At 32.3% G+C, this 22,646-nt stretch overlaps 1 protein-coding gene across 1 annotated transcript in view; it reads right to left on the minus strand.

Annotated features, from left to right (window-relative positions):
- Positions 1-22,646, minus strand: part of LOC124535455 (suppressor of lurcher protein 1-like) — an 82,047-nt gene that overhangs the window by 54,226 nt on the left and 5,175 nt on the right. Inside the window, exon 2 of the mRNA XM_047111678.1 lies at positions 17,038-17,074. Within this exon, the coding sequence (XP_046967634.1) occupies positions 17,038-17,067 (30 nt within the window). The 5' untranslated portion in view covers positions 17,068-17,074. The remainder of the gene's footprint in view (positions 1-17,037; positions 17,075-22,646) is intronic.

The following is a 22,646-nucleotide window of genomic DNA, read 5'->3' on the forward strand; positions in this document are numbered from 1 at the left end:
ATAAAATAATCAAACCTAAAAACATTTCAAACGTTATTTTAAATTCCCAATCCGAAACAACATAAATTGAACAAGTTTTATCACAAACTCACTTCTATTAAACTCGATTAACGTTGTTAGGGAATGCTCGAACTCCTATATTAAATATTTACTAGTGGCTCTCCCGCGAAACTCCGCGTTTATTCAAAATATTTTTTAGAAAGTTCCGATTCTATGACAGGTTTATCTTTGATTTCATTTCATTGTAAGCAAGCCACTCATCTACATTTGGCGCCAATTATGAAACCTTATTTAAATGAAATTTCTAAGGTCAAATAGAATACATTGGTTCCTTTCGAATTGGAGATTGTCGATAACAATTTTATTTAATTCTATTACGTTTTTTATTTTTTTCTTATACAGCCGTAGAACCACTCTCCAAATGGCCAGTGACCTTTGTTTCCTCTCTCTAAAATTAATTCTTTGTTAAATTTTAACAATTTGGTAAATTGCAATTAAGAATCCTCTTTGTTTTCTGCACATTTATAGAGCTCTTCAAAATGAGACTACAACCGAATTTTTAAGTACCTACCGCCCCATAATCACTGGGACAAAAATCGGCTTACGTTTTTCCAATATAAGATTTACAAATACGCTCTATAATGACGTTATGTTTATTGTTAGTAAATTTTAATCGAAAGTAATATGGTCAGTTATATGAACTGCCTTGTTGATTGAATGCCTCGGATATGTTTAAAATACGGAAAACTATATACCTTAAAAACTTATAAGTGTATAAAGACGGACTTATCCCACAAAGGGATATCTTCCAGTTAACCTTTGTGTTGTGGGTCAAATACAAACAAAATAGATCATAGTGGTCCATACTCGATCAAATATGTCTGGCATTAATTTCTTTGAATCATGTTTTACGACTTTAATAACTAAAAAAAAATTTAAAATAGGTACTTGTTACTCTGTTAATCATTAAATATAAACTCATTTATATATTAATTATTCCAAAACGTATTCTATTAATTTATCATATTTCTAAACGATATTCAATTTAGACGCGATAACCGAAATATTTACTCTATATCTGAAGGCTCAATGATCCGTGAACGCGAAATGAGTACGCATAAGACGCATATCAGCCGATACAAAATTTCCAATATAAAATACCCTTCACGAATATATATCATATCATATACATATCCTTATGTATATAGCAATAAGGTTGATAATATTAATAATATTGAAAAGTCTGCAGTATACGCAAAAAGGCCTGTAAGAGGATTAGGGAGTGGTGTCGAGTTGCGTTTGCCTCGAATGACTTGATTTGAACTAGTAAGGTTTCTTCGACGTATAACCACTGCGTCCCATGTTATATAAGTAATGATAGAGGATTATAGATCATCGGTTTCAATCGAGTTTAAACAGGCAATGGTAAATGGATTTCATTTAATTAAATTATAAGGAACGGGACGGTATTTATATATGAATATTTTATCAGAGCAAATTATATGTTTCAATAATGATTACTTCATTTGACTTTATTTTGTACTAGTAGTTTAAGGATGTTGGTTATCATATGTTAGGTAAAAGAAGTAGCGATCATTTATAATTATGTATATTATATTTTATTTTTATAAATGTGAAAGTAACTCTGTCTGTCTGTCTGTCTGTCGTTCTTTCACGACCAAACCGCTGAACTGAATTTGATGAAATTTGGTGTGAATCAAACTCGAACTCCAAGAAAGGACATATAAGGACATATGCTACTTATTTGCTTAACACATGACAACCAAAACAGCAGTGTGAGCGAAACCGCGGGCGACTACTAGTATTATAAATAAAAATTTTAACAACACTATTTTAACACCAATGAATATGCACTAAAAAGTAATAAAAATAAAAGCGTATTCAACATATGTTTTAGAGTCCTCCTAAGTAAAATGAAATTAAAAATATTAGACTACTTAAAAGTCGATTTACGATTATATAACGTAGTTATTGTTATATTTGGAGCCAAATAAAAAAATATATAGACGAATTGATAACCTCCTACTTTTTGAAGTCGGTTGAAAATAGATTGTGTTGATTGAATTTTAATCGTTGGTAAAAATTAGTCAAATTTATCCTCTTCATTTATTCGAAGTCCCATATGAGATATATAAACATGAAAATCATCCGATTTAATTAATTCTCGAAGCTTGTAAACAAATGCACTTAACATAGAATATTTTTCGACTTAACTAAAGGCTTGAGTATTTTTTCGTAATAAGCAACTTCTTTTACTTTTTGGTAAGACTTGCAGTTTAGCTGATATTGAAATTTGTTTTGGAGAAGTGAGAGTGTGAGAAGAGAGTGCTGCACACACGTTACAACTTATTAGTATAGTATTAACAGTAATAATAGCGAGTGACGACTTCATTTGAGTTGAGAGTCGAGATAGCCCAGTGGTTAGAACGTGTGCATCTTAACCGATGATTGCGGGTTCAAACCCAGGCAAGCACCGCTTTCATAGAAATTCTGCCACATGTGTATTCCACCAACCCGCACTGGAACAGCGTGGTGGACTATGCTCCAAATCTTCTCCTCAAAGGGAGAGGAGGCCTTTAGCCCAGCAGTGGGAATTTACAGGCTGCTGTTGTTGTTGTTGAATGTGTGCTTATTGTACAGTAGATTGAATGGCAAATGGTTCACCAGATAGTGCTGTATACATTTTTAACCAGTTCTTTCAAAATAAATGCGTCATCAGCCTTGGAAACTAAGACGTTACTACCTACTCACTTTTATATGAAGTTATAAATTCATAGTATAGATAGGTAGGTATATTAGTCTAATAGTACAAATATCTAGGGGTGATAGTGAAGACAGATCATAAGGTGGACCATTTTGACAAGGGATACGTAATCATCCTGACCGGTCACTGTTACTAAATATACAGCTGATTGCAATAGATTTATTACAGTGCAAGTATTTAAGTAAACATAAAAGGTCTCTATTAGGTTTGAAAATGTGTTTTGTTCCAAAATAATGTTACAACATTATTTGAGAGGAAATTAAGCGAACTGAAAATCTATTTAAAAATGCGTAGTCCAGTTTCTTTGAATTAAAAAAAAAATCGTGTGAATTTACGGGCTGTTGTTGTTGTTGTTGGCTTCATTAATCTATTATCCCGAGATTTCTGTAGAATTTCCCTTATAGTCCCGAGTACAAAACCCAGCTTAGGCCAATAAAAATTTTGGGATTAATTGTTGAATACCAGTAGAGTTTGGAAGGTAAGTTTCTGTGTAATACCGTGCAGAAAAACCGCCATAGTGACCATTTAGCATCAGGTAGCCAGTCCGACCTTCATTATAGAAATAAATATTTATACATTTTATCAAGTCGAGTGAGGTCGCAATTGTTTGCTAAGAGTTAATTAAATTTTTGCATAATTGTTTTTCAACTGTCTCGGTTTGATTGCGAATTGTTTTTTTTTTTTGGAATACCAGCAACGATAATTGTTTTTAATGTTAAATGTTTATAGTTTTTAAGTAGATTTTTATTTTTTAAGTCAAAACATTTCTTACTGGACTGATTATGTAATTCGTAAATTATTTAAAATTAAAAAGACGCAAATACCATCATCGCCTTATCGATTTAATAATTAATCATAAATCATATGCAATATTGGAATATTTATAACAACAACAAAAACAACAGCCTGTGAATTTCTCACTGCTGGGTTAGGGCTTCCCTTCCCTTTAAGGAGAAGGTTTGGAACATATTCCACCACGCTGTTCCAATGCGGGTTGGTGGAATACATATATAGCAGAATTTCTATGAAATTGGAAGCATTCAGGTTTCCTCACGATGTTTTCCTTCACCGCCGAGCTCGAGATGAATCATAAACATAAATTAAGCATGTGAATATTCAGCGGTGCTTGCCTGGGTTTGAACCCGCAATCATTGGTTAAGATGCACGCCTTCTAATCACTGGGCCATCTCGGCTCTTCACGTATTAATAAGAATATTTACTCGTACCGACATTCCAATGAATTGCATTAAAGATCATTAAATAGAAATAGGAAGGGATAAAAATCTCAGACTCAACCCAAACGATTTTGATAGACACATAAAGTAAATCAAACATCAAATATTTAAGGAATAATATGCCGTCATATATTTTTAGCGAAATGTATATCAATTCGACATTGATATTGACAAATAAGCGGAACGAGCCGTTTTTCAATCTAAATTGGAAGATTTCGATTTGTGATAGCGATATTTCATGTGAAGGGATAATATTCATTTCTCTTTTACACACGGTTACATGTACAACCATCGTGAGTCGAGATGGCCCAGTGGTTACAACGCGTGAATCTTAACCGATGATTGCGGGTTCAAACCCAGGCCAGCACTGCTGATTCATGAGCTTAATTTGTCTTTATAATTCATCTCGTGCTCAGCGGTGAAGGAAAACATCGTGAGGAGACCTGCATGTGAAAAATTTCATGGAAATTCTGTCACATATGTATTCCACCAACCCGCATTGGAACAGCGTGGTGGAATATGTTCAAAACCTTCTTCTCAAAGGGAGAGGAGGCCTTTAGCCCAGTAGTGGGAATTTACAGGCTGTTGTTGTTGTTGTTGTTGTACATGTACAACGAGATATATGTACAGATATACATACATAATCTAGATACTATAATAGTATGAAAACTTGTGATGATGCTATCATAATTGTTATTAAAGAATATAATCAAAAGATAAATGTCGAAACCGTTAAAAATGAAATACATTTAAACGATGGCCCTTCAGCTATGATGCAGCCTGGTGGATTACGGTCTATATCGTTCTCATTAATAAGAAATTGTTGCTAGAGATTGGATTTTAATAGGCTGTTATTTGTCTACTTCCAAAAGCTGATATGCTATACCATGCATATATAAGTTACAAGTTAAAAGTGAAGAGGTATAAATTTGACGTAATTCATTTGTTGTTATTGTCAGTAAATATTCTTATAAATAAATATAAAATTTCGACATTTGATTATGATAAATCGTGTTTAAAAAGAATTTGATAGTTTATGCGCAACTTAAACCCGTATCAATCAGATAAGACTATTAATTGAATAATTTCGAGTTGATTAAAATTACCGGTATGGTTAATGTTAGGTCACCTACCTATATAAAAGACAAATATAGTTTTATAAAGATAAATAAATGTGTCTGCAATTTAAATTACACAGAATATTTCCGTATTTATCATAGTCAGATGTATATTCGAGATGAGGGTATTCTAATCTGGTTATATTTTATAAATAATATTTATCATAGGTTATGCTACAAATGGGTACCACTTTGCCTACCAACAAACTAACCAAACAAATGGTAAGTAGCTTCCTAAACAAACACTTCCAAAACAAGTGATGCGCTTAACAAATTTAAAGCAAAATTCAACGTGTACTGTTTACGATGAAAATGGTCCTTTTAGGATGAGGACGCATGACACGGTTTTGGAGTAAACAATGCTGCGAGTAAATGCAATATAATATATATATCTCGAACTGGGGCCGGCTTAGTCCATTTCAACCCCAAAAAGACGCAAGTTTGCGCGTTAACCGCTAAAAAAACACCATTTGTCGTATCTCCACGATTTGAGAACATCCCGATAGCCGCTACTGGTAGTATCGGAATACTTGGCGTTGATATTTTGAGCCTCGTTCAGTGCCGCGGTCAATTGGAAGGCAAAGCCAAATTGGCTTCAAAGAAGCTCGGTGTGCTCAGCAAGGCGAGACAGTATTTCACGTCGGCCCATCGCCTGAAACTTTACAAGGCGCAAATTCGGCCTCACATGGAGTACTGCTCTCACCTCTAGGCGGGTGCTCCCCAGTACCAGCTCCTTCCATTTGACCGCATCCAACGTAGAGTGACTCGAGTTATCGTCGATCAAGCCCTTTTCGATCTTCTTGATCCTTTGGGTTTGCGAAGAGATGTTGGATCACTCTGCATCTTCTACCGAATTTTTCACGGGGAATGTTCCGAGGAATTGTTCGGATTAATCCCGGCTGCTGAATTTCACCTTCGGACATCTCGTCAAAATTCTAAGTTTCACCCGCACCACCTTGATGTCCGAAAATCCACAACAGCGCGATTTTTTAGACATTTTCTACCTCGCACAACCACTTTGTGAAACCAGCTTTCGCCGGCGGTTTTTCCGAACCGATATGACATGGGAACCTTCAAGAAAAGAGCCTGCTCCTTTCTCAAAGGCCGGCAACGCACCTGCAAGCCTCCTGGTGTTGCAGATGTCCATGGGCGGTGGTAGTCATGACGTTGTCAATCTGGCAAACCAATCGTCGCAGCCGTTCGTTCTTTATTCAAATGGTTACCTGTGCCCAGCAGAGGTGTGCAACTTGGTAACTGTGACGTCAGAGCGAAAAAAATGTTTTAATCAATGTATATTGGTATCGATTGAATTCTATGTAAAGAATATTTGTTTAATTTTATTTAATTCGTGTCATTCAGTAATTATCATCATATTAGATTTTAGCTATAACCACACGGTACGAGTCTAAAAGTGATCTCCATCTTGTAACTAGTCCCTACCTAAAGTATTAATATATAATTTTACGTTTTTATTTTAAATTGCGTTTTGGCTCGTGATTTCGTCCAGATGGTTTGGACCCAATATACGTTATGTATGCGTAATAACCGTGTTCTTTTAGAGCGTCAGAGATCACATGCTCAATCGACTATAGCGGAGTCAAATAAAACTAGGTTAATCATTTAAATACGTGTTATAATAATAATTTGTTTAATTAAAAAAAATAATAAATAATCAGATGTATGAGATTCCGGTCCCATTTCCTTTAGCACCTCTTACGAGTAGCTGAAGGATGTCGCTCCAACCCATCATTTTATATTTAACTAATTCTGAAAAATATAAAAGTGGGGGGGAGGTTGAATTGGCCCCGCGCCCGCCATCAACAGTAGATTCCAACCATTGATCGGCGAACCTTCCTCGAACATGGGACGTGCACTTTTATAGTGCGCACACACTTTGTAAAATAATATACGTATAAAGTGGAACTAAAGTCCAACAGGTATCATAGACGTAGCTGAGGTGTATAGAAGACTCATAGTCTTACTAATAAACTAAACCGTGGTTCGGTAGTTTGCACAGTCGTAACTGCGGTGTATAAAATATTATTGTCTTATTAATAAACTAGACCGTAGTCCAGCAGATATCTCAGCCGTAGCTGAGGTGTATAGGAGACTCATAGTCTTACTAATAAACTAAACCGTGGTTCGGTAGTTTTCACAGTCGTAACTGCGGTGTATAAAATATTATTGTCTTATTAATAAACTAGACCGTAGTCCAGCAGATATCACAGCCGTAGCTGAGGTGTATAGAAGACTCATAGTCTTACTTATAAACTAAACCGTGGTTCGGTAGTTTTCACAGTCGTAACTGAGGTGTATAAAGAGTAGCCAATGCCACAAAAATAATAATCAATGTGAGGATCAAAGTCTCATAAATAGTAAACCAGTTATCGCTGAGGAAAACTGTAGCCATGGGTTCAACCCTGGATTATCACAGCATCAAATCACTGTCTCTCATACCAGTTCAAGCGCACTGTCAGGCGGCCTAATGTAAGGAATACGTATTTCGTTCAAATATCCACTAACGCAGAGTGTTGTTATATCGTATATATATAATACGTAATAATTCCAAACATAGTGGAATAAAATTCGATGAAACTCATAGATTACCGCGTAGGAATCATACGAGTGAATATAACACAATTTGTTATATTCTCTACCGTAGTAGATTATAAAGTATGAATATACATCATAACCGTATAGTTGTGTGATCGTTATCGCCGTACTCTCTTATAACTAAAACTTAAAACTAAGACTTATATCTAAACCGTACGTTTCTTTAACTAGCTTATAAACCTATTATACGCTTCACATATTTCGTTTTACTTAAACCTAAAGTGGATATAAAACTTAACTTCAACCTACAACAGGCACACACCCGATACTAGTTTACCCAAACCAGCACAAAGCACAGATCATTAATTGCATGTGATAATCAATTTCAATGTGATATGCAGACTTATAACTAAATTAGGTGTCCTACTTCATGTCTCGTATGATATTCTTAACACTAAACTAAAGGGGCGTCCCTAAAAGGACGAACATTTTGCTACAAACGACACTTCTCGTATAAAACGATTAGTGCGCCATGATTGTGTATATAGTTATTGCAGCCTGGATGAAATCCATTATTTGAGCCCGTCACTGCATGAACGTATCACTTCAGCTTATTACAGCCTCCGCAACGCCCTGCAGCATTCGGTCGTGATACTGGTACTACCGATTGATGAAAGACATCAACAACGCCATCGTAACGTCAACCAGCCATAGCTCAGTACCACATAGTACATACACTACTCTAGCAACCCAGTAAGACAGAGTGAGGGATATTACCATATCGTTATACAGTAACCTCGAACCCCGAAACCATCTCACATAGGCAGCCTCCTCGGCAACAGAAGGGGGGACACTACCGTATCGCCGAAGACGTTATACAGTAACCTCAAACCCCGCAACTGTATCACCAAAGCAAATTCAAGACGACATCGCCACGAGGGACACTAATGCAGCGATCAAGCCGCACAGCCTCAAACCAAGCGTCGAATCATCAAGAATCCACCAGAGCATATGCAGTACAGTATTCGTGCGCGATCATTATGCATGTGCACAATACAAATATATTATAAAGGTTTTGTTATTAAACAATAATAATCTTAAAACAAATAGATCATCGTCTTTGTGATCGTACCAATAAGTATGCTTTTATGCATATGTCTGATAACATTTATAGAGTTTTTAAAACGACCGCTTTACGAACTTGCGTCCGTCGATCGACACAGTTTTACATTGAAGAGTTTAGATTTTAATTGTTACACGAACTTATGTTCGTCAATCATCACAGCAAACCTGTGATCGTACCAAAACAATGCTTGTATGCAATCTGTTTACTGACAATATTTATAGATTTCTTAGAACGACCGCTTTACGAACTTGCGTCCGTCGATCGACACAGTTTTACATGAAGAGTAAACTCTTCAATATAGTATATTCCATAATTAATAGTCATTGAGGTAAACCTCTGACATCAGCATGTATCGCCCCGTACATACGTATTTGCAATTAAATATTTCCAATACGGCCACCATCAAACCGTTTTATATCATATTGATATCATTATTAAATTTTATATAATATATATGATGTCTCATTGAGAACATTCATTTATATGACGGCCTGCCATACCGTCATTTGTAATAATAATTTGTATTATTGCACGCGGCCGGTGCAGCGAGCGCGTCGCTCCGCGCGTTCAAATTGCACCGAGTCGCTGGGCATCATAGCCCCTATATATGCCTGGCGATGAGTATGACATTCGGCGCGGTCTAACATTAAAATCAATACATGAAACATATTATTTATTACACGAACGTTATCCACAATAATGTATATTAAAAAAAAGTATGTTTATTATTATAATGCCATTCCTTTATCATCCTTATTTATTACATGTATATGTATTCAATTACTATGCAATGTAATCTCTATGTATGTTTTTATGTTTCCGTATATGTATTTATGTGTGTATGTATGTATGTATGCATGTTTTTAATATCTCCAAAACAACGCGACCAATTTTGATTACATTTTAATACGTGCTTTATATGGTTCACCGACGACTTATATTGAACCCGGATAGTTGCTCTACAACATACTTAAAAAAAAAATGTATTAAATCAATCACATTCATTCTCATGTATATAGTATAGTCCGTTACAATCTCAATCTCTATTGCTGGGTTGATTAAAAAAATCATTCTCATAACTGACGATTACAAACTACATAGTACACGAGCGAAATAAAAATGGAAATAAAAAAAAGTATACTGCTGCTACTAAAATGTAATTAAATAATAAGTTGTTAATTTAATCTTAAACATTGAAATCTTACTTTATATATAATATTGTTATTATTATTATTATTGTTTTTTTTATGTTTTAGCAGTTAATTATTTTTTTATATTTCAATTAATGTAAAGTAATAATGTGTACCAATTTATATTTGTATGCCTGGTGGCGAAATTTTTGTTTTCAAAAATTTTACAAATAAAGAATTTGAATTTGAATTTATAATTTAATTAAATTAATATTATGGAAATCTTGGTCGATAAACTTAAGCTTTTCTAGGTATCCTCTATAATATATAAAAAAGTAGCTTGTTGATTTTACTTTTATTTGCCATTTTATCGATGAATTGACTTGACTAATTAAATTCCTATTTGAAAGAAGAATAACGATATTTTAAGAAAAAAATCAATATAACGGTTGTATTAAAGTGAAATGTTAAATAGATCAATTAATTTTGGTAGTTTAATGGCACATATAAAACAATATCTTTAATTTATAACTATTTACTACAAATACGGTGCAATGAGTCCTTCAAACTCAAATATCAATATCGACGATTCTAGAGCTTCAAACTATTGGGAAATACCGATACCTTGACTGTGTATGTATTTGTTCATTTCAGTCCCCCCCCTATGCATCCCCGAATAGAGTACAAAGGCAATCGCTGTTGCACTGATTATACTGGAACCTTTGGTTATGTGCTATAAAAAATTATACACTTGTTCACAATTTTTTTTTTTTTAATTTATTCATGAATATTGTTTATGCAATTCTCATTATTCGTTTAATATAACATGTAATGTTACTTAAACGAGTTAGGCTAACGTAGCGTGCGATTGATTATTCTATTAATTTGATTGACATTTTTTTAATATCTACGTATTTTTTAAATATTATAATGTATTATTCAATTATTTATATAAAAACTATAAATACGTATGTCTTATTCTCATTTTTGTTGGCTACAAAGCAATCGACTGTAACTATTATAAAACAATTTTTTTAATTACCATCACCAATCAGCGTCAATAAAGCAATACATATTTTTCATACATGTATTTTTCTAAACAAGTCCTATTGAAAATATATAATAATATATTCGTGTTCGAGTGTACATGATCTATATATACTTGTAGCTGTATACGTTGACGTGTTAACGGCCAGTGGACATCCGTAGATACAGCAGAAATAAGCGTTTCACTTAACAAGATATCGGGTTTTGGCAGGTTATATTTTAAAACGGTTTGTGAGGGGAAATTGTGGAAATGTATTTTACAACGATACGTATGGCGTGTCGAATATACGCTTAAAGCTCGTGCACTTTATCGACGTCATAGTAACTCTGTAGGTATGGAAAGATACGTCCATTGACGTGATGTAATAGTTTTACTGGGATATGTTTCTATTGTCGTTTCGTATAGTAAAATTCTGGAATTATTTATGTTAGGTTTTATTCAGTTTAGTATTAAATAAAACAATAAATGTGGTATTTTTTTATTCTTTATATATTCAAAGTAGTTTATGAATGAAATATACAGTTCTTAATGGTTTAAACAAAATGACAAATCAGGCTTTAGATTATAGGAACATGATGGATTTGTAAAATTAGGTTTTTTAATGATAATATAAACAATGATATTAACACTTAAACTTGAAAACTGATTTATTATTATTAAAAATTGTTCACACTTTTTATTTATAGAAAATACACTGCTTGACGATTATGTTATGAGAGTAAGTTTGGATTCTTATTTAGTTAGCTTTTCGATTGCGATTAATAGTTACGTGTACAACCTCCGTGGTCGAGTGGTGTGTACACCGGTTTTCAATGGCACGCCACTCCGAGGTCCCGGGTTCGATTCCCGGCCAAGTTGATGTAGACTATCATTAGTTTTCTATGTTGTCTTGGGTCTGGGTGTTTGTAGTACCATCGTTACCTCTGACTTTCCATAACACAAGTGCTTTAGCACATATTGGGATCAGAATAATGTATGTGATGTTCAAATAAAAAAAAGTATTTAGGTAGATAAATATTAAGTACATAGCAATTCATACGCCATGTACAGGTACGTAAAAAACAAACAGTGACGGTTCGCATATGTAGTCTTCAGTCTAACTCTGTATCCACTGAGACATCACAGCTCAATTCAATAGAATTACATGTATAAGCAACGTTAAATGTTATACAAATGTTTTTGTTGGTATGTTTAAATGAGTTATACGTTTCGTCCTATCGTTGCATTGTCTGAGTTGAAATGAGTTACTTAGAAGTTATGTTAGGACTTATGTACACGAACTTAGTTTTCTCTTAGCATTCTGTTAAACTATACCTATGACTTATTCGATATTCTGCCTGTTTATTAAATTTAAGTTTTAAGCGTATGTATAAGCACAGCTTATTAAATAAACTTTATTTAAAATATTAGAAATTACATTTAAGATTACTAATAGAAAGAGACAGAATATTGTTTAAAGGAGTAAATTTAAAACCAAAAGAAATACTATGTTGTTTAATCTAAAAAAATAATTTATCACCATTTCTATACTAATTAAAATAAAGAATTTGAATAATTTAGTGTAAGACACGGCAGTTTTTTAAAAGACTTAGTGAAGAGATGCTTAATGTAATGTAAAATGCTCGTGTTTTGGATAAGGTTTTTGTTTAAAAAAATGGGATTTTTATTAATTACAATAACGCTCAATATATTTATATATATATATTTTAATGCAAGGGTTCTATAAGACTAGGATATAAATGTGTCATATTACAATCACCGTCACAATTTCATATCATTAATCGCCACGGAAAAACTGCATTCAAAAATGGAATCAGTAAATATTTATAGGGGAATAAATGTGGAATAAATGAACGCTTTAGCGATTTGAAATCTGTATCTTGTAAACAATTGAACCAAACCATCAAACCATCATTTTGCAAATTTATCGTGTTCATATAATCTAAGGCCTCGTGATTTGTCATTTTGTTTAAACTATCAAGAACTGTATATTTCATTCATAAAATACTTCAAATATATTAAGAATAAAAAATACCACATTTATTGTTTTATTTACTACTACACTGAATAAAACGTTACTTTAATAAAGTTTTCCAGAATTTTACCATCAAAACGACAATAGAAGAATATCCCAGTAAAACTATTACATCACGTCAATGGACGTATAGTACGACACAACTTAGATGTAGCATCGGCAAAATTCGTATAACCGATCACATCCGAATTGAGTACCCTAGCCCAAATTATCAATATTTATTTCTCATGCGAATATGATCTTTGCACAAACGTAATAACTTGTAATATCATATGACCTAATATATTCGTCGATTTGACACGTCGATTTACATGCACTTGCTTTCTCTGACTCGAGAATCTGCAGCGACGAATAGCGTCAAATGGCGCGATAGGGAGCTATTCCTATTGGTTGTGTAAATCGACAGTAATTGGTTTTATTTTCATACCATTGCATTTTCCGATGCTACATCTCATTTGTGTCGTACTATATCTTTCCATACCTACAGAGTTACTATGACGTCGATAAAGTGCACGAGCTTTAAGCGTATATTCGACACGCCATACGTATCGTTGTAAAATACATTTCCACAATTTCCCCTCGCAAACCGCTTTAAAATATAACCTGCCAAAACCCGATATCTTGTTAAGTGAAACGCTTATTTCTGCTGTATCTACGGATGTCCACTGGCCGTTAACACGTCAACGTATACAGCTACAAGTATATATAGATCATGTACACTCGAACACGAATATATTATTATATTTTTTCAATAGGACTTGTTTACAAAAATACATGTATGAAAAATGTGTATTGCTTTATTGACGCTAATTGGTGATGGTAATTAAAAAACTAGTTAATAATAGTTAAAATCGATTGCTTTGTAGCCAACAAAAATGAGATAAGACATATTTATGTATAATCTTTGAAAATAATTTAATAATCTAAATAAAATATAAGGTCATATTTTGTTCGCAGATTTGAGCTACATCATAATATTTAAAAAATAAATATTAAAAAAAATGACAATCAAATTAATAGAATAATTAAACGCACGCATAATTAAACGCACGCTACGTTAGGCTACCTTGTTTAAGTAAAATTACATTTTATATTAAACGACGAATTGACGAATAAATTTGAAAAAAAAATTTGAACGAGTGTATTATTTTTTTATAGCAAATAACCAAAGGTTCCAGTATAATCAGTCCAACAGCGATTGCCTTTGTACTCTATTCGGGGATGCATAGGGGAGGACTGAAATAAACAAATGCATACACAGTCAAGGTAGTCATCCGTTTTTCCCAATAGTTAATAGTTTATTGAAGCTCTAGAATCATCGATATCGATATTTGAGTTTTAAGGACTCATTGCAACGTATTTGTAGTAAATAGTTATAGATTAAAGATATTGTTTTATATTTGCCATTGAAACTAATTGACCAATTTAACATTTAACTTTAATACAACCCTTATGTTGATTTTTTTCTTAAAATATCGTTATTATTCTTTCAAATAGGAATTTAAGTAGTCAAGTCTTTTCATCGATAAAAAAGGCAAATAAATGAAAATGAAATTAACAAGCTACTTTTTTATATATATTATAGAGATACTAAACTTAAGAAAAGCTTAACTTGAGTTTATCGACCAAGATTTCCATAACATTCATTTAATTAAATTATAAAATATTATTAAGATTACTACTGATTAATATTATTAAGATTTCAATATTTAAGATTAAATTAAGAACTTATTATTTAATTACATTTCAGTAGCACCAGTATACATTTAATTCTTTTATGTCGCTCGTGTACTATGAGCTTTGTCATTGTATCAGTTATGAGGATGATTTTTTAATTCACGTGTATTAATATTATCAAACATTCTTTACATAGAATTCAATCGATACCAATATACATAGACTAAAACCTTTTTTTCGCTCTGTCGTCACAGTTACCAAGTTGCACACCTCTGCTGGGCATTTTTTTATGGTATAGGTTGGCGGACGAGCATATGGGCCATCTGATGTTAAGTGGTCACCATCACCCAAAGACAATGACGCTGTAAGAAATATTAACTATTCCTTACAGCGTCAATGCGCCACCAACCTTGGGAACTAAGATGTTTTTATGTCCCTTGTGCCTGTAGTTACACTGGCTCATTCACCCTTCAAACCTGAACACAACAATACTGAATACTGTTATTTGGCAGTAGAATAACTGATAGGCATAGGTAACCATTTGAATAAAGAACGAACGGCTGCTACGAGTGGTTTGAGTTATTGATAAACCTGATTTATTACCTTTTTAAAACTTAATTTAGAATGCCCGATAACATTGTGAACTATTGCATTGCCTGATAGTTAAATAGTATTACATAGAGCGCATACATTTTTTGGCTGTAATTTACTTTTATTATTGGAGATTCTGGTTCAACGATTTAAAAAAATAATCCATATGCATCACATTGTTTTTTTTTTTTAAATAAACAATTGCGTAATTCTTTATTAACATTACATACTTTTTAAATGCAAGCCAAAAAAAACACCAATAATGTGCGTAGTGATCTTAATAGGTCTATGTAACTTACTTCGTATGTATTTATATTAACTTTCATTTATTAAGCTTGTTTCCGCTTGACACCTCAAAATATGCATTGCCTTAATCATCAGCAGTAATTTCTACAAGTGATATTAATAATTAACCTGATCATATATACCCTTTGTCTTTTGGCACTTTAGTATAATGAACTTGATAGAATAGGTGTCTAAGGCCTATAACACTACCTATTCCAAATGCTTTCTTGTCCAACGCGATAATGTAATTCGCTTACGGAGTGGTTTGATTTGCATTTAAATTGGTTATTCATATTGTATATACACTAGTAAATACATGTATTATACTGATGTCATTTTGGTTTATAAATGAATAAAATATCTAGTAGTATTCTAAAATCAAAAAATCTAAATCAAAATAAACTTTATTCAAGTAAGATTTACAAGCACTTTTGAATCGTCATTTTACAATTAAGTGAAGCTACCACCGGTTCGGGAAGTAGATTCTACCGAGAAGAACCGGCAAGAAATCCAGTAGTTACTCTTTTTTAACATTTAAAAAATACAAAGTCATTTTAGTTAAATACAATTATTTAAATTAATATATCCTGCTTGGAAGTCAACAGGTATTAACTTCACGCTTTTTTATCCTCTATAAAATCTTGTATCGAATAATATGCTTTTTCTACCAATGTATTTTTTACAAATGATTTGAATTTACGAAACGGCAAAGTTAAAAATCTCTGCGGAATTTTATCATAAAAACGGATACTTTGCCACATACAATTATTATCACTGATTTTATCAAAGTGATAATCATTAATAAATTATATGCATACAAAATTGTGAAGACGTATTTATTATGCAGAAAATATTGAAGCCATATTCGTGTCTTATTTCAAATTATGAATTTGTCCTATTTGCCTTTAAAGTCTTAGGGTAGTAGTGCAAAAAGCTTTATTACAAGTATAACCTCGGCTTATTGCCTTCACTGGTTGAAGGACTAGTTCATTTTTTGCCGAGAGGATCGGAATTGCAATTCAGCGGTGAAATACTAATAGTACTATCGCCACTATTGCACGCCGTTATGCTTTATACAGCAACTGCTTTTGATTGTTATTTGTGTTTACATGAAGATTTAATGCAACTAAGTGTATGATATTTACACAAATCTATTTTAAAATGACTGTTGAGTTAATATAAAATATGAATATTTGACATAATGTAGAGATAGAGACTTTATACCAGGATAAATAAATTTTCAGTTTACATAGGATTCATTTAAAAATGGAATTTCAATTCTTCTCAAAAAGGTAACCCAGTAATTTCTTTTTTAATCAATACATGCATAGCTATCATATTGAACAATTAAAATAATAAATTCTATTCGAAAATAGCGAATAATTCATAAAAATTCAAGTTTATTTTAAATTAAAATTTCAATTTATTGATAAACGTGATTAAGCAATACATACCTTCATATTTTCTATTCCTCGTGGCCACATTGTGAATCTGAAATAAAAATAATAAATTTTAAATATATTTACCTATAAATATAAAACATCTCGTTAATGTACAATTATTCTTAGTATATTCTAATAAAATTTAGTACATAAATATAAAAGTATATCAGTGCACAAAGTAATACTTAAGAAGATAATGTTGGAATAAACACAAAAAAATATATAAAAGAAAAGAAAAATATAAGCAAATATGTGATGTGTCATACAATGGGCAGACTTATTAGCCAGCTTTTCCAGTCAAACTAATCTCAGAGAGATTTTTAAAAACATCTGGCTAGGCGATGCTGCACGATAACTTACGTACAAATATTTACACACTAATACTCATTTTTAATACATATATAAATATGAATGAATTATTCTTTATTGCACACCACAAACAAAAAACAAAAAAAAAGGAAGTAACACAAAATTAATAAAATACAAAAAAAAAAACAAAACAAAAGAAGTACATTAAAAGTGTTGTACAACGGGCGGACTTATGGCTTTTTAGCCATCTCTTCAAATATATATTTATTAAATGAATTCGTCTAAATTAGCATTGTATGGTATTTTTATTTCTTTGAATGTATAGATTAGTTAAAGTTATTTTCATTTAACAGAATAATTGCGATTATCTTTTATTTTCTTTGCTCGATTATCTAAATCTGCCCGCATAATGTCAAATGTTAACACCCAGTCCATCCGATATACAGATGAATGGGAAAGAAAAATGAACTGCGTTGATTCAAAATAAATGGAATAAGGGCAAGGAAATTTTGATAAGTTTGATTTATAGAGTAGATTTATTGCTTGATATTGAATTGTGTATAATATTTCCAGCGAAGCGTTACTGTGGGTTAAACGTCACGTATTGTGTGGATTTTGGATATAGGCTATCTGTATCCTGTCATGATAAAAAGTCTGGCCGTTACTGGACTTTCGATATATGTGAAACATCGAAATTGATGATCAAAAGAATTTATAATTAAGCAAAACCAATCCATAAATATGAAGCAAAACAATTTCGTATATACATTAAAGGTAGTATATCCAACCTCTATTCACACAGAGATAATAACCATTCCGATTGTAAATAAAATCAATAAAATAATCTTTAATCCGTGTCGCTAGTTTAACATTATTTGCATTATTAAATTTTTGTGTTGAATAATAATACATAGTTATAAGAACCTTTTTGAAAACTTTATTTATATTTTGTTATATACAATTTTCTTTATAGTAATTGATATGAAACGTTAAATAAACGTTAAATATGGTAATGAAATGATACAACTTTCAACGAAATCGTAAAAGAACGGCCCGCAAATGCCTCACAGCTGAGTAAAGTTTTCTCTCCTAGCTTCTCCTATTCAGACGTTTTGATGAATACACAATATACGACCGATTTTCATCCCATACATAAAGCACGAAACTGCATATTTAGTTGACCACCAACTTTGGTCTTCTTTCATAGCCAAAAGTTAAATAAATTATAAACACCAATTAATTACGTGTTATCTCGATGGTATTTACACGGGTTTGAACCCGCAATCATCAGTCAAGATTAATGTGTTCCTACACTGGACCATATCGTAACCGTATTGTAACGGTGCGTATAATATATTATAGGAAATAAACTACAGAGTCATCAGGCACATTTTTCCTTTACATACAAAAGAAAGCCACTATAACGAAAATATAATATCAACATTAAGATAGGGCCATTAGGTTGAACGTTAGGGATTGGCTACTTAGGCAGCATTGAGGGCTATTATAGGGGAACATTTTTACGTTTAAGGCTACGCACACACGTAGCAATTTGCGCGATATTATATCAGATGAAATTCATATGCAATAAAAAACCGTTACACAGCAAAACTGTTCTACATATATTTGATTTTGACTATTGTTTTATTAAATACGATAAAGTGCAATTTATTGCGCTTTATCGTTTTGATCTTCTTGTAAGATTAGCTAGTATTAAATTATCTTTGAACAAATTTAAATGTGAAATAACTAATAATTAAATATATATATGCCAATTTTGTTTGAAGTTTTTATTCAAATTCGTTTAATCATGACAGTATAATGGGTTGTTTAGTTTACTTTACAAAAAAAAACTTAGAAACACAGAACATCTGACTTCAATCTGACTTCAGACTCCAGTCGTGTCGAATTTCCTTCCCATTAGACAAGGATAAGTTAGAGAACACTCATCTATGCTTGAGACTTTCGATTTCTTGTATCTTGTCCAAATTAGATTTGACAATTATTCGTATAACATGTCTTAAGGATAAATCTTAAACAATACTCCCATCTTATAAGATCCAACGTTTGATATCGAAATAAATTACAATCAATTTTTTTTAGATTCCATGCAATGCCAGGCTACCTGGCAAATGAACCATTTTGATGAGCAATGAGCCATGATTTATGGTAATTCATCATCACTGTCCATATATAAGAACAATGCGCCACCAAGCTAAGGAACTGAGACGTTATGTCCATTGTGACTGCAGTTATACTGATCTTATCTTCATCAATACTAAGTACGGTAGAATAAGTGATTAATGTATGGTACATATCCAGGCTCACACAAAGCCTAACACTAACCAGCAATTGTTTTAATTACAAATCTGCATCAAAAAGTAGATAAAGGCAGTAAGACCAAATATCACTCAAACCACTTATTAATTCTGTTTAGCAGTAAACTAGAACACAATTTAAAATGCTGTTTAGTGCATAATTTATAGTCGTTTGTGTGTAAACGCTTAATAAAAAATGGCGTAAGAAATATTAAATTCAGCTACCGCGAAAGCAATATTGGAAATTCATTAATAATGTTGTATCTAATATAACTTTATCGTGACGTGGTTTTTTTTTATCAAAGTCTGATTTTTAATTAATCATTACATAGTAAAAAACAAAGTCGCTTACATTCTATTCGTATGTATGCTTAGATACTTAAAATTACGCATCAGATTTCGATGCGATTTGATTTAATAGATAGAGTGTTTCGAGAGGAAGGTGTTTGTATATAATACATGAACAATATATTTAAGAAACATTGATAATCTTCGGATATTCTAATTTAAGGTGGTAAATAAATAAATTCTATAGTATATTAAGTATCAGTATTGCACCTGCGCGAAGCCGGGGCGAATCGCTAGTTTTTCATAAACAACCCACACTGACTTTACGTGGATCCAATTGAGGCTTTCATCATAGCATATAATATATAATGTACTGGCTGATTCTTCATCGCTGAGCGTAAACTATTAAAGTACGGGGCCTTGAAATTTGGTGAGCAGAATATTTTTATTGAGTAGACACCCACGAAGGAAGAAATTACTAACATTTTATTCCCAAAGGGGTTAAAAGGGGGTTGAAAGTTTGTTTGAAAGTCCGTCACTTTCTAAGTTAAAAATATGAAATCAAATACACACCAATGTAGTATAAATAGTATGTTAATCTGTGAATTTATTCAATTTTCAAGTGAACAAAGGCAGGAGAAACTGCTAGTTGTTCATGTATAACAATTATAATTATAATTGTTATTATTTTTCAAATCTATTGCCCATATCTGTCCTGATGAAAGATAGGCCACCCAACTATAACATACACACAAAACCACTAAAGAATTGTAATGTGTAAATAAGCCGTTTAGGTTTGATTATTTTTTGTGAACACGAAATCAAAAAACAATCATCTTTATATAAATGATGATAACTCGTGACAGATTTTGAATACTCCAAGCCTACTTTATGTATTGAAGTCATATAGTGCACAACTATAAGCTAAAATACAATTTGAGCTCTATCTATTCTCACCGTCATATTCTGATGGAAGAAAAAATATAAAAATATGACAGGACCGGAAAGAATTTTGGAGCAGAACTAATGTCTTCAAGTGCTTTGTTAAGCAAGATTCACCCATCTTCAAACATCTATTGAGAATATTCCGGCAGAAAAACCTTACAACTTTTGCTTTAGCCTAGGCAAAGACGACAGGATTTACGGCCATTTAACTTAGTATTTTATATAAATATGTATAACTCAAAGGTGACTGACTGACATAGTGATCTATTAATGTACACCCCTAACCACTGGACGGATCGCACTGAAATTTGGCATGCAGTTAGATGTTATGACTTAGGCGTCTACTGAGAAAGGATTTTGATACATTCCACCCCTAAGGGGATAAAATAGGTGATAACTGTCTGTGTAAATCTTCTTAGATTTTCGACTGATTGAACTGAAATGAAGGATTGGAGCTTTTATGATCCCCCAATAAATATGTCAGAGGAACAGGATGCCGAACAGTTGGGTTCGGGGATAGATCCAGTTATACTATGTGGGCGTGCAATGGAGATATAAATATAAAACGTATTTAATATCGCCTGATTACTGTATTCATTGATACAATACTCGTACATCACAATAATCATCTCGATTAAGAGCTAATGGGTTTGCAAGCCACCATCGCATGCAAGACGCTTTTCAAAACATAACGGCTCGCGTTGCCGTGACACTTACAACTCCATTCGGGGTGACCCGCTCTTAAAAGTAAATCAACCATCAAACATTATTGCCATCTACTCAATACATTGATTATCCAAATCCACAACCAAAGTCACCTCGCCCAGTTATATATATTATATAAGATACTCCAAGAAAGGATATACTAATTTTTTTGCCTAAAACATGACGATCAACACTCTAAAATACGAGCGAAGCTACTACTAGTTTCTTTATAATGTAAAATAATAAGTTTGTATCATTGGTCCTTTATAGTAAGTTGTTTATTCATTTGAAACATTGAAATCAATGTTAATAAATTCTAAGTGCCCCATCTACAGTAAGTAGTGGCCATTATGCGAGGGTAAGCACTTTTGTCGTCTCGTTTCCTCAATACGGGGTTAAATTTATTTTACGACATACTAAGTTTTTATGAAACGAAGTCATATTTTCTGTTTTTAAATAATCTGTATCGATATAAAAATATTTTAATGAAAACTAAAGGCGCGGTATAACTTATACGTACCTACTTAATATTTAATTTTCATTTTCAGTTTTTTTAATGTTTGTAATGTTTTAATTTTGTCTTGATATAAATTTATGACTTAAAAAATCTACCTAAAATAGTGTATCTTACCATAAGGTTGATTTTTTAAAATAATTTTAATGATAATGTTATAACTACTCATAACCGAATAATGCCAGCAAGTTTCCATAATCACCTATGAATGGAACAATTATGAATATTCATCGGATTAAGCAAAATACAGGCTTAAATATGTTGCAAGTTATGATTAAAATTAGGTTATTATACCTAAGTGGAAGCCACTCAATGTGGGTAACACTTTGAACGCGTAGTACTTGCTACATATTATACATACAAGTATTATCATACATATTATGTATTGTACTGTTGTGAGAACGCGTTATGTATATAAATCCTATATAATGACATAGACCAATAAACAGAAAGGCTTGCTTCAAAATACTTCAAAATATTTGCTTCTACAATAATTGTTCTATATTTAAAATTAATCTCTCCTTGGCTCATTGTTTATTCTA

This window comes from Vanessa cardui, chromosome 14 (genome assembly GCF_905220365.1).
Source record: "Vanessa cardui chromosome 14, ilVanCard2.1, whole genome shotgun sequence".
Lineage (NCBI taxonomy): Eukaryota > Metazoa > Arthropoda > Insecta > Lepidoptera > Nymphalidae > Vanessa > Vanessa cardui.